Here is a 12,694-nt window from a genome sequence, read left to right as displayed (position 1 = left end):
AAGCCAAACTTTGTTCTGAGGGCCTGTACAGACAACCACTGGGTACACAGTACACCTTGCTAAAGTTTTTTTCACATCTTCCCCGATTAGGTAGACTGTCTTCCCTCAAGGCATAATAGTATCAATATTGCATACAGACCTTAATTTTATGCTCATTGCAATTCTGGATTCCTTTTCTGGCGAGCACAGGGAAGTATCATGGCTGCTGACAGTGTTCAATGAGACAGAGTCTGACATACGGGATGGTGAGGAACAATTACTGTTGTTCTGATTGCTGTTTTGGGTCATTTCATCCGATAAAGAGTCTGCATCTTTAATATCATCTGAAAGACAAACAATCAAGTCAGTCAGCATCAGGCAAGCTGCCAAAACACAATAAAAAGAAGTTTACAGCAATTTATCTAACAAAATATAAAGGAAGTGGAAGACTGGGCTAATATTAAAGTAAAACTCTGGGCAAAAATTACTTTACATGTCATTGATCCTGATTCACTTAGTAGTTGTTCTGAAATAGCATACTCATTTTTAAATCAACCTGTTAATTCTGTTTGGTTTCCTGTTTGTAAGGCCAGTGGCTGCTATGCCTCTTATTCCCCCAGCCATTGGTCTTGGCACATCCCTTCTGTAGTTCTTTCTCCAGGAAGCAATGATGGGCAGACTGAGACTCTCAGACACATTCATCATGTACAGGCCTAGTCTACCCGCCCACATTCACTACAATTCCCTGTGGTTTATGGGAACTGTATTTTCCTTTTACTGCATAGAGAGAGAATAGGATATGATGTAATCCCAGATGTTATACCTCCTACTTGGCAGAGCAGATGCTCTTACCTTTTGAATTACAGAGATGAGTTCATGAAAATGCAATTAGGCTTTTTTCTTAAATGGTAATGATTTTCAAAATGTTATCAGCTGTGTATTGTTTTGTGTAGGGGGTTTTACTAATGGGTGATTTTTTTGCCTATTCCAGAGATCTTCTTTAAAGAAGAGTTCTATGCACTATGCGTACCAATCAACCACATAACACCACAGCATTATTTTTTTGAAAAAGGTATTGTTTCCTAGCTCCTAAGTGCCTTGTACATGTGCAGGTTTTGCTCCTCATGCTACAACTCAGTAGATCCAAGTAACAAAAAAAAAAAGAAAACTGGAATTCTAGGATGCAATGGAAGCTCCCATGCTATACCCTTTACAAACTGCACAGTCTATCAGCATAATGTACAGCAAGGACAGGCACAAATACATATTATGTGACATTAATGACACTCCTAGTGCAAATGCTGCAAATAAAATTGCTACTGATTATTAGTGATTTCAGTAGTTGGTTTGTTTCTTTTCTTCTTTAATAATACAGTGCAAAAAGCAGTTGTATACAGCAAATTATACCAAATAGGATTAAATTAACAGTTTCTTTTAATTAAATTGATGACTGCTGCGCACTATTTGTTCCTAGCACCATGTGAACAAATTAATGCCTTTATACTGAACAAAGCACATGACAAATTATAATGAACAATACACATGACATATAGCGGTGGCACAGCAGCAATGAACAGACAAGGACTGCAGCGCCAACCCTGACAGATGAAGCAACCTGTCTTCATTTTAGATGTAGGAATGGATCCTTCTGACACCAATATTCTTTGTTTTTGAAACATGGAATAAAGACTTTGCTTTTGTTTTATTCATAGCATGTGGATCATCTATTTCTGAATTAGCTTTTTAGAAAGGTGAGCAGTTAACAATGTATGTCAAGGCAAAGCATATTTTTTTGGGTATTGGATGGAGAGGGAAAGATTTCAAACTCTGGTTGGTATTCTACTGCTACCTGAGGCTTTGTCAGAGATTTTAGCATCACTTCCTGTCCTGCTGACAAAGGTTTTACCAGTCAGGACATGAGGAAAAATCTGCGACAGAAGTAAAAATCAGGGGTTTATAGCCTTTTTCTATACTGCTAAAGAAAAGCTTTTTTATTTCTGTGTTGCTGCAGGACAGTTTCCAATGGATCCCTGAATAGTGGTAAAAAAAAACAAAAAAAAAAACCTGACAGGGGTTCTAAACCTTCTTCACTATACACAGCATAAAAAAATGTTTTGGCTTCACAGACACTTTTACCTCCCTAGCGGTCTGATTATGTCAGTATTTCTGTGCTCAAAGCGGTACATTGTTTTCAATGGAAATATGTTGTTTTTTTATTGTAGGCCTGTAATTCTTAGGAATAACTCACTGAAATCTGTCTGAACAAGAGTCTAGTAAACATTCCTGGTATGATAAAATTTTAAACACAAAATCATAATTTAATAAATAATCATAAAAAATAATATAATACATTTTATTCAATAATGTAATCAAACCAAAAACACTGAAATATGAAATATAGCGCCAAGTTCGCACATCACTGAGCTTAGTCACAAAATCGCTTTCAGTATCTGATGACGAATTTCCCCACGAATCCTTATCACTCAATTCTGCAAGTAGTTCTAATTTACTATCGCTGTTCTCTAGCCGGTCTAAAACTGCTTTTGACCTAAAGGGACGCTTTTTGGACGCCATGGACATTTCTCAGTTTCCAGGCAGAAAGAACGGTAAAAATGCAGGCAGGGCACAGGACAAAGCACTCGGGACAAAATGTATGTGAAATGGTTTGATACAGTAATGTAATACTATCAGATTTTACGTGTATGTAAAATTTTGACATTTTTGAATCTCCCGCTGGTTCTGTCCCCCCATATGTCCCTACGCTCACAGGGAACGGAAGTGGGAAGACGGATGCTGGCATCGGCTGGAGGACATGGCCGGGGATGCAGCAGGAGAACAGTGCGGGACCACAGGACAAGGTAAGTGATCCAGGGATCCCAGAGCAATGCTGCAGTGTAATCCCGAGTGTAGCTCGGGGTTACCGCTTCTGGTACTGAAACTTAACCCTGAGCTACACTCGGGAATACCTCCAGGGGGGTTAAGCAAGTTTCTACATATTGAGTTACTCCTTTGGCTCTGGGAACCAGGAAATGCATGCTGGAGTAGGGACTTACAGGTGAACAGATATCGCCTACAGAAAGGCAAGCAGTAAGGGATCTGCTAAACCTAACTGTAAGTATTGTACACTCTGATTTCTAATGAAATATCTAATCAGTACTCTTCATAGAAGAGGGAGAGATTAATTTCTACATTTTAACATGTGCTTCAAACATTCCAACCAATGCAAAGTCCACCTGTTACATGCAGCATTTGAATCTATCAAATCACATGTTTTATTGGGCTGTGTATGACAGAGCTCACCTTTCTTGTTGTTGCTCAGTGCCACCACTTTCGGTTGATTCATGGAAGTCTCTATAAGCGGCGGCCGCATTTCAGCCATCTTCATCTCTTCATCACACGACAAATCTTCTGATTCTTGCTGCAAAAATTCAAGAAATGGATAATTATTTTTAGGAAACATGGCTTGAAAAATGAAACATGGCAACAACACTTTGTTGCCTATATATCAAGATGCTGGAGTTGCAGTGATTTGGAGTAAATTGAAACTGTTGTCCACAGCAACCAGATGTCCTAACATTAAAAAAAAATGAAATTTGATTGCTTGGTTGCAATGGTGACAGTGAAGTTGTCCTCATAACAACAAATCAAATATTTTAATTTTCCCAAAGTAAGAAAATATAATATCTGACTGCCTAGGTACAGTTCCACTCTATGAAGGTGTTCATAAATCATGTATGTATATGTCAACAGCAACTTTTCTTTACCCCTCAGCAGTTTATCTCATTTACACATCCCTGTAAAATGCCACCTGCAATCTCAAAAAGCATTTCTTGTTACTGACACCATGATCTCGGGGCCTCTGTTACTGGCTTGTAACTTTAGAAGTAATCAGTGCCCCACTTTCATCTTCAAACTGGCGGAATGAAAATGAGAACGTAAATGAATGCCAAGGGCAACTTAGACAATTCGCCCTGACAAATTCTGTCTTAGGGCTTTATCATACGGTTTACTGTACCTGAAAGAAGAGAATCAAGCTGGCTCAAAACACTGCAGTCTTTATCTCCCAATAAAAGGTTTCAGTTCTACTCTACAGTTCACTGCTTCTGTTATTAGAGGTTAGCATTCTAATATTATGCTTCCTAGTTCATCAATAGCACAGGACATGTATAACAAAGCATGGGCTGCTATACATACACACTATACCCTGGCATTCTTCTTTCAATTCTCCTGATTGTTGTACAAAGTCCCTATATAGGATGTTAAATGCCAATCAGACTTTGCTATAAACAACATACAATTAAACTTTATTAACGTGAAATATTGAATTATTTCCATAAAAGAGAAGACAAACTCGGCACAGCTTGAAATACATTTTTTAAGACCTCTTTACAATAGAATAGGGTAGTTGGAGATATACTCAACGTTTACCAATCCTTTTATTCAAGGTAGAGAGGGTGTCAAATTGCTAGTAAGGAGGGATGAAAAAATCTTAATCATTTGCTATGTACAGTATGTTCTCTTTTTCTGTTTAAGGATTTCTCAGGAAAATGGGACTCCACAAAACCTTGTTTTTAAGATCACTTAAAATCTGCCTGCTGTTCATAAGCAGAAAATAGGAGTGTGTTCCCTTTAACCCTTTAAAGGTTTGTAATGCCTGAGGTACTGCATGGGGTTTCTGGTTATGTGATCAATGACTGTCTGTGATCATGTGATCGGAAGTCTGCTCCATTGACTCCCTATTGTAAACAGTGACTGGGAGCTGTCCATGACAGCTCAGTCACAGCACTGGGATGCTGAGTGAGTGCAATCCCAGCACAAACAAATGATGCCAGCCATACACATTTATGTGGCAGCTCAGTGTTGAAACCCACTGCCATGCATACATCAGGTGTTAAGAGATTAAAGTGAATGGTGTGAAGGGGTTAAAGTGTATTCATCCTAATTCTATCATTCATTATGCTTCACTCTATACAGTTTCCTTGATTATATATTTTTTGTGAATCCGTTGCAAAGTTTCTTTACTAGAGAACCTACTATTAGCTTGCACAGCAGACATACAGGAAACGTTAAGCTGCAAATTGCGAGGCAGCATCACCCTGCCGTTGCTGGAAGAATTTCTGGGTAACAAACTTTACAACAGATTCACTAAATATTATTTTCTGTGGTAGTAAAGGTTATATCTAACTGTTCTTAAAAATGTTCCTTCCCCCTCCTCCTACCGATCCTGCATACCCAGTATAAAAAAAGATCTGTATACTTCCCTTGTTTTAATCTGGTCTGGTCACCTGAACCCTGTGGCTCTGGCTCCCCTGTGTAAGGGAGTGCACAAAAACAGCTGTGAGTTCCTGGAAATGTGATGCCACCTATAGGCTCCCATGACCCAGCCGTTCTCGGCATTCCCACCTCTCCCCTGCAGCAACTACTCACTGACAAAGGAGAGCCGGAGCTCTAGGACCATGTGACTGGACTGGGTTGAAAATAGGTAAGTGTGCAGATCTTCTGTACACAGGGTATGCAGGATGGGTAGGAGTAGGGGGGACAGTGCATTTTAAGGAATAGTTAGTACTGGCCTTATCTTCCATTTTAAGAAATCTTTACACTTAGCCATGATGCAAAACATACTGGATTTATGTACTTGCCATACATGACACCTGCATTGGCAAAGCTGTGAATGACCACTGTAGCTGTATAACCGTTAGTTTACATATAACCTTTACTGCCATGCCAATCCTGCAGAAGGATAAAGCTACAAAACTGCTACCACTTTGTTCTTTCTCCATATTTCTCAATTACTGTAAACACAGACTATGTTTTCCACTCAACTTTTTAGGCTCCAAAGTCAAAATTTATTCCACTCTTTACTGTCATTTCTCAAACATATAGGATGAGTCTCTTTTCCTGTGTAGAGTAAATGTTCTATGTTATGCTCTGGGTGGTTAGAGACTTATCCATTGACACATTCCTAAACAAAAATTCTAAGTAATGTAGACTATGTTAAACTACTGAAGGCTATAAAATCAACAAGACAATGCTTTCTGAAGACACAGAGCCATACCTCAAGTGTCTCATCGTGGTTGACAATGGTTTTTGCATTCCAGAAATTTTTAACAAGGTTATTCGGCTGTGAATTTTCAATGCTATTTTGAGTTTCTGGATCACTTGCTTTCTGTATGCAGTTCCCGACATGGAGCTTTTCCTTTTCTTCATCCTCGGGTTTAGTTGGAGCAGACTCCGGTGTCTAGACACAAATAAAATTAAGCATGGGTAAAATAAAAGCTATTACAAAGGCAAATCACATTAGAATCAGGGTGTTGTTGAAGTAGATTTATGGGACAACGGACATTATGCATAACTTGATTTTCTGAAATACTAATAAAATATTTTCCACCTCAGTTCAACTACTGATCAACACTACTCTACAATACATGATCTAAAAAAAGGAACAAATACCATGTTAAAAAAAACAAACACATTACATATTTTCAATGCAAAAACACCTGGGGTAAATAAGCTTAAAGGAATGCATTGTGTGGTTCTACATATTTTAAATGTTTGTTAATGAAGGTGAAAAATAAAAAGGTTACACTAAATTTTTTGGGGTAGGAGACAATTGTGAAATACTGCATACTATACATTCTTATGTCAAAGCAGCAGATGGAGTTTTATGCTTCTTTTCACAAGTTTTCCTAGATCTCCTTTGCTCCCTTTTTTGTAAAAAGTATGCCAGCCCAAGCTAATAAGAGGAACGTATTAAGAAAGCAACTGGAGTCACAACATATAATTTGAGAGGGGAAAGAACAAAACAGGCTCTGAGGAAGAGGCAAGTCCTCGAAACGCGTCAGCCTTTTGGATGTCTAAACTCCCTATTGCGGACTGTTACTCAGCGCGGTGTTGATCCAGCTGTTCTTTTATGATGTGCCTTGACTATATTGTCGTTTGTGAGTACAACACCTACTTTATTATTTTTTATTAAACATTTTTTATGGTAATGCACTAGGCCTGTGCGCCCTCTTTTTGTTCTTTCCCCATTCAGTATATTTGGATTCCCCCGGTCCATTTGAGGGCAGCAAGGAGTGCATGTTCCAGGACATTCTTAATGTGGTTGTAGCATCGAGTCCATCCCCAAGCGCAGGAGCATTTGTGTTTGCTGGTTCTATATAATTTGAGAGCCTCATCATTTGAGGAATATGATTTCACCTCAATTGTCTCTCAGTCAGGTAATTTACTTTCCTGACTTAATCAGTATTGGGAAATAGTTCAAAAGGTAAGAAAACGATACCACACAGTACACTGAGAGCAGAATGGCTCTAACGTGCAGTACGGTTTGCATACTTTATACTGAACCTACCTATCAACACACAGAAAGCAAAAGATTGGCCAACTTTTATCTTAAAAAGTGAGAGTAACTGAATGTTGGCATGAGATGAAACTCTACAGAATTAATATCTTACCTTCACCACCGGGTCCTTTAGGAGAGGTTGTACTTCATTCTGCTTTGGCTCTTTATTGGCCTCCTCGCCTTTCTCTTCTTCTTTCAACCGGTGTACAATAGTCTGAACTGTTTTGACCATGTTCTTCAACTCATCTGGGTATGGGGTTGGGTACCTCTTCAAGTTTCCTTCCTGGAGTACAGAAAATCATACAATTGAAAAGAAGACACTCACATAATGTGTTGTAGAATATATTCTTGCTCAAGGAGCTTTGATCACTTAATGACTGACAAACCAATACAAAATGAAAAAGAAAAAAAAAGGAAATATCTACCTTCTAGCACTAATGATTTTATTCCACAACCCTGCAACCTAAATTACCACTGTTGCTAGTAATCTGGTGTGCCAAGAACATTTGTTGCTGGGCCATATGAAACTGCATGCTAGGTATTCCTAACTCCACCCACTTGTAAAACGAGAGAGGGATTCATATAGGACAGATTGAGGGAGACTGGAATGTGCATGCAATTCTTAAAGTGTTACTAAACCCAGGACCCTGCATTCACTATATCTGGTATCCCACAGTACACAGAACATGGAAGTGCAATTATTTTAGAAAATATAAACTGCTTAATACCTTTTCTCATCAGCAGTCTTGTGGCTTCTATCAGTGTCCAGCCAAGCACTAGCTAAAACTTGTAGGAGTTTTCTTTCTGCTCTAGGAGGATGCAAAACCCCTGACCTCTGTCTGACCAGTGCTGATTGGCACTGTGCTGATCACAAAAACAAAAAAAACCTGAGCAAGTGCAAATTACTACCATTCAGTCTGTCTTATCAGGAGATAAGAGGTGCTCACTTAAACAAGGGGAGGAACAGAACAATCAGGAACAAATGGCCTTTTTCACAATGCAGAGGATTAACCTCTTAGGTTCCTCAGTAAGTGTAAAAGCATGCATATACAGACTGATTTTACTGTTGTGGGTTTAGTAACACTTTAAATCAAAATTTCCTAAGCCTTATTTGTATGGTCAGCATTAATTTTCGCTAAGGCTTCAAAGAAGAAACCATACCCCATTAATCATTGATATACGGCTACAATCACCTCAAGCATATTTTACATTTAAAACTTTAAATTCCTCCAAACATAAAAACCAAAAAAAAAAAAAAAACTCCCAAAAAACAACTTGCATCATATGTAAGGATTTTGTCACCTAAGCAGGTTGCAAATATGGTGGATAATGACATGGCTGCCTTTTTTTCTGGGCAGATTTTTCTCACTGTGCACAACTGCTTCAGGTTACCCCACTGATATATAGCAATGCTTCGTAACACAAAAGTATTACCCGTGCTGGAGCTTCTCTCTCATCCTTGTCTTCATCACACTCAAAGGCAACCTGAGCCCTCTGTTTCCGCTGTTCTTCCCACAAAGAGGGGTTGAAACTCTCATTGTCAGAGGAGAAGATAACTGCAAAACAAATACAAAAAGCATTACTCTCTCTCAAAACAGAATCCAGAACCAATGGCAAGACTACTAATCACAGAAGATTTAAGACACCATTTCAGATGGGTTGTTGTGGTTCATTTATTTTTTAAAATAAAGTAGTTAAGCATTTGGTGTAGATAGTCTTGAGCCTGGGTTCAAACATATGCAGTGCAGGAAACCGCATGTGATTCGGATAGGAATCGCACTGCATTCCTATTCAAATCACATGCAATTCTTTGCAGTGCAATTTGAGCCCATTCACTTTGTATGGCTCAAATCACACGGCACTGCAGAAAGGTGCAGGAATTTTTTTTCGTAGCTCTGGAATAGGATCACATGGGTGTTTAGACCCATGCAATCCGATTTTGGCAATCGCACTGCGTTTGGTTACCTGTTTTTGGGGTGTCATTAACATAACATGACACCCACAACAGATCACATAAACACAGTGTGATTTGGATGTGGTGCAGGAAACACAAAGGATTTACTGCGTTTTCCGCACCATATATAAGAAAACCTAGGCTTAAACTACACTGATGAACAAACTACTTTAACATGCCAAACAGTGCATTAAATAAATGATACAGTTGTAAATCTGCTTTTGTGTCAGCTAAAACATACCTTTCGTAAGAGAAACCTGAAGACTGCCATTGATCATCTCGCCTTATAAAAAATAGGCTAGTTACCTGGAAGCCATGTTGACCCTCTTGCTTCAATGCCTTGACTTACTGACCCGTAAGTAAAATGAGTTTTTCTCCTACATCGGCCGTTACATTTACCTGTAATAAAGTATGTTCCCCGTCTGTCAGGCAGCTGAATCCTGTAGAAATCTGTACGTTCTCTTACTCTTACTGATGCTGGACTTTTGGCACTTAGGAAGTTAATAGAGCGGAGTTTTCTGTGAGTTGCAGCAAAAAAGATCTGACAAGGACCCACTTCTTCCTTCATTGAGAAACACCTGTGCACTGATTACACTGCATGTAACATGATCTGTGAATGGGGGAGATAATCTCATTCTTCTGATGCTTCCCTATATTTCTCAATGGATGAAAGTGGAGGAGGGGGCCGGTCTCCCTTAGACTTTTTTCACAGAAGGCCATTTACTTTTTCAGTGCAGCGTGTTCAACGCAGGAAGAGGACCAGGCATCCCTGCATAGACGACTTCTACAGAATCCAGCTGCCTGCATGATGTGGGACATACTTCATTACAGGTAAGCGATGCAACTGCACAGGAAGAGGACCAGGCATCCCTGCACAGACGACTTTTACAGAATCCAGCTGCCTGCATGATGTGGGACATACATCATTACAGGTAAGCGATGCAACTGCACAGGAAGAGGACTAGGCATCCCTGCACAGACGACTTCTACAGAATCCAGCTTCCTGCATGATGTGGGACATACATCATTACAGGTAAGCGATGCAACTGCACAGGAAGAGGACTAGTAATCCCTGCACAGACGACTTCTACAGAATCCAGCTGCCTGCATGACGTGGGATATACATCATTACAGGTAAGCAATGCAATTGCAGCTAATAGAGAAAAATTTATTTTTGACTAAACTTCAGCTTCAAAGCAACCCTGACCTTGTACCTGCAAAAGACGTCCATAAAAGCTCCCCTTTCCCAGGAACATTGCGCTGTTCAAGAGTTTTCATCCCATAAAGTCCAATGAGAAACTAACACTTCCAGGAGTGTTGATTCCTTTTGTCCCCCCAGCTAGGGGGACTCACTAGTTCCGCCCTCTCCTGTCCTACAGTGAACTGGGGGTCAGGGGGTGCTTACTGAGCTAGCAGGGCAGAAAAATTAATTAGTGCTTTAAAGCTTTACCAGAGGAGAAGACAGCAAGAGTCGAGCAGCTGGCACATAATTGGCTACTACTGATTTTAAACTACTCCCAGTACAGGAATGTTTTTTCCTAAAGATGTGTTAAGTGCCATTGCCAGGATAAAAAATTGCCACAAATGTGAAGCCTCTGCTAAGTGCAAGTCTCGGCCCCCACAAGGGTTGTTATTTTAATTCCTGCTCCACTAGGCAAACTGTCTTGTTTTGTTCTTCTCTTGCACCGGCTGACTATTCCTAAAGTTACAAGATCAGATAACATACAAGGAGAACTGTCACCCCATTTTGCTAGGAGCTTGAGTTCAGGCATATGAACCCAATCAGCAACATGATGTATGTGTGGCTGTGTATCATTACTGAAAGCCATTTGACAATAGGCCATGAGAGGGATCCAACTCTGCCCCCAACTGTTGATATAAAAGTGTAGACACCTTTAATGAGTAATTTTTATTATACCAAGTATAGACAACATGACAGTCCAAAGACCTTTCTTGCCTTGAAGAAGATCTTCACACTTATATAGCAACTGCACTTGGAATAAAAGGCAACTGAAATTGGTTTGCTAGTAGTACCATTACTTTTCCTGTACTGAAATAAAGAGTATGCCTTGCACAATAACATCAAGCTAGGTCAAATTTCGCATACCCTTTAACATGTATTGGGGGGAGGCAGATAAACAGGCAGTTAAATCATGTTTTTACTACCCCCCTTAGTCCTGCTTCACACTAATGCAAACTGTCATGTGATTTGACCGTTCAAATTGCATGCGATGATCAGCAATGGAACTGTTCTAATCGGTGCGACTCCAACGAAGTCGGAGTCGCACCAATTAGAAAAGTAGTTCCTGCACTACTTTTGCCAATTTGGGGTGCAACTTGAATAGACATCTGTGCCTGAAGTCGCACTGCCATTCGACTTTGAAATCGTGTGGCTTCAAGGGAAGTTGCACAAATTAAAAGTTGGATCCAGAGTGAACTAGGGCTTGGGGTGCAAAGGCAGCTGAACAGGGGTGTACATATGCCATGGCCACATTGCTTTGATTCATTTCCATAGTAAAAAATGTTCCCCTCTTCACTTTCCGAGAGCAATCCCACTACCGAATGTGACCCATTCGAGTGATCGGGGCTGCAACGTTACTGCCCTGCAACTTTGTGTAAAAGCACATGGGTGCAGTGTGGTGATGAGGTATTTACGGGGTTTAAACAGGCGGTTAGGTGACCTATCGATCCTTTACTGCCTGTCAAATGCCTCTGAAACGTGATCCACTGCAGAACAATTTTTAGAGGGATAGCAAACACTGTCACATGCATAAACCTTGCCTAACTGTGTGGGTCTGGTCACCCACCGTACCTGTTCTGGTCACAAATCAAAATACAGAGATAAAAAAACAACCTGGCCTTTATTCTCTCTTGTCCATCTGGTAAAGAATGATTAATCTGCATTTCAAACATTTAGCATAGCAGTCTGCAGTGACAGGGAGATCAAATGCAGCAGATTGTTATCTCAGAACAAATACAAAATTCTTTAAATGCTGCAGCTTGAAATATATTCCATAGACTTCCTGTGAAATATCCACTTGATGGATCATGTAAAATATCCATACCAAGACTGAGACAACTTGAACTTTATTTTTCAAGGATTAAAATATTCTGTTTCTGTGTTATTCTTTAACATGTCCAAACTCTATTCAGTACCACATTTTGAGTTTTGAGCACACTTTGAGGTGGGCTGAGTATTTTTCTTCATCTCATAGGGCCACCATCATTGAGATTTTTATTATACAGGATTTATATAGCGCCAACAGTTTGCTCAGCGCTTTCATAGTTCCCACCTATATTCCAGTCTTCACCCTACTTCTACAACGAAGACTCTTCCTACTTGTCTTGTTACACATGCCATAATGCAGTCATGTAGTGTATAATTCCCTTGACATGACCTGGGAATTTAAGTGCAAGTCCTT

At 39.8% G+C, this 12,694-nt stretch overlaps 1 protein-coding gene across 3 annotated transcripts in view; it reads right to left on the bottom strand.

Annotated features, from left to right (window-relative positions):
* The window catches only part of ERBIN (erbb2 interacting protein), a 349,377-nt gene that overhangs the window by 29,877 nt on the left and 306,806 nt on the right, over nt 1-12,694 (bottom strand). For all 3 annotated transcript variants that reach the window (XM_089653472.1, XM_089653471.1, XM_089653473.1), the window contains 5 exons: nt 8,753-8,874; nt 7,431-7,601; nt 6,035-6,217; nt 3,280-3,397; nt 140-323 (listed from right to left, as the gene is read on the bottom strand). In XM_089653472.1, coding sequence (XP_089509598.1) covers nt 140-323; nt 3,280-3,397; nt 6,035-6,217; nt 7,431-7,601; nt 8,753-8,874 — 778 coding nt within the window. The remainder of the gene's footprint in view (nt 1-139; nt 324-3,279; nt 3,398-6,034; nt 6,218-7,430; nt 7,602-8,752; nt 8,875-12,694) is intronic.

Source organism: Staurois parvus, unplaced genomic scaffold (genome assembly GCF_062004578.1).
Source record: "Staurois parvus isolate SC_StPar_1 unplaced genomic scaffold, SC_StPar_1.0 ptg000714l, whole genome shotgun sequence".
Classification (NCBI taxonomy): Eukaryota; Metazoa; Chordata; class Amphibia; order Anura; family Ranidae; genus Staurois; species Staurois parvus.
Note: the sequence above shows the minus strand (reverse complement) of the source record. Positions and strands in the feature narration are given on the sequence as shown.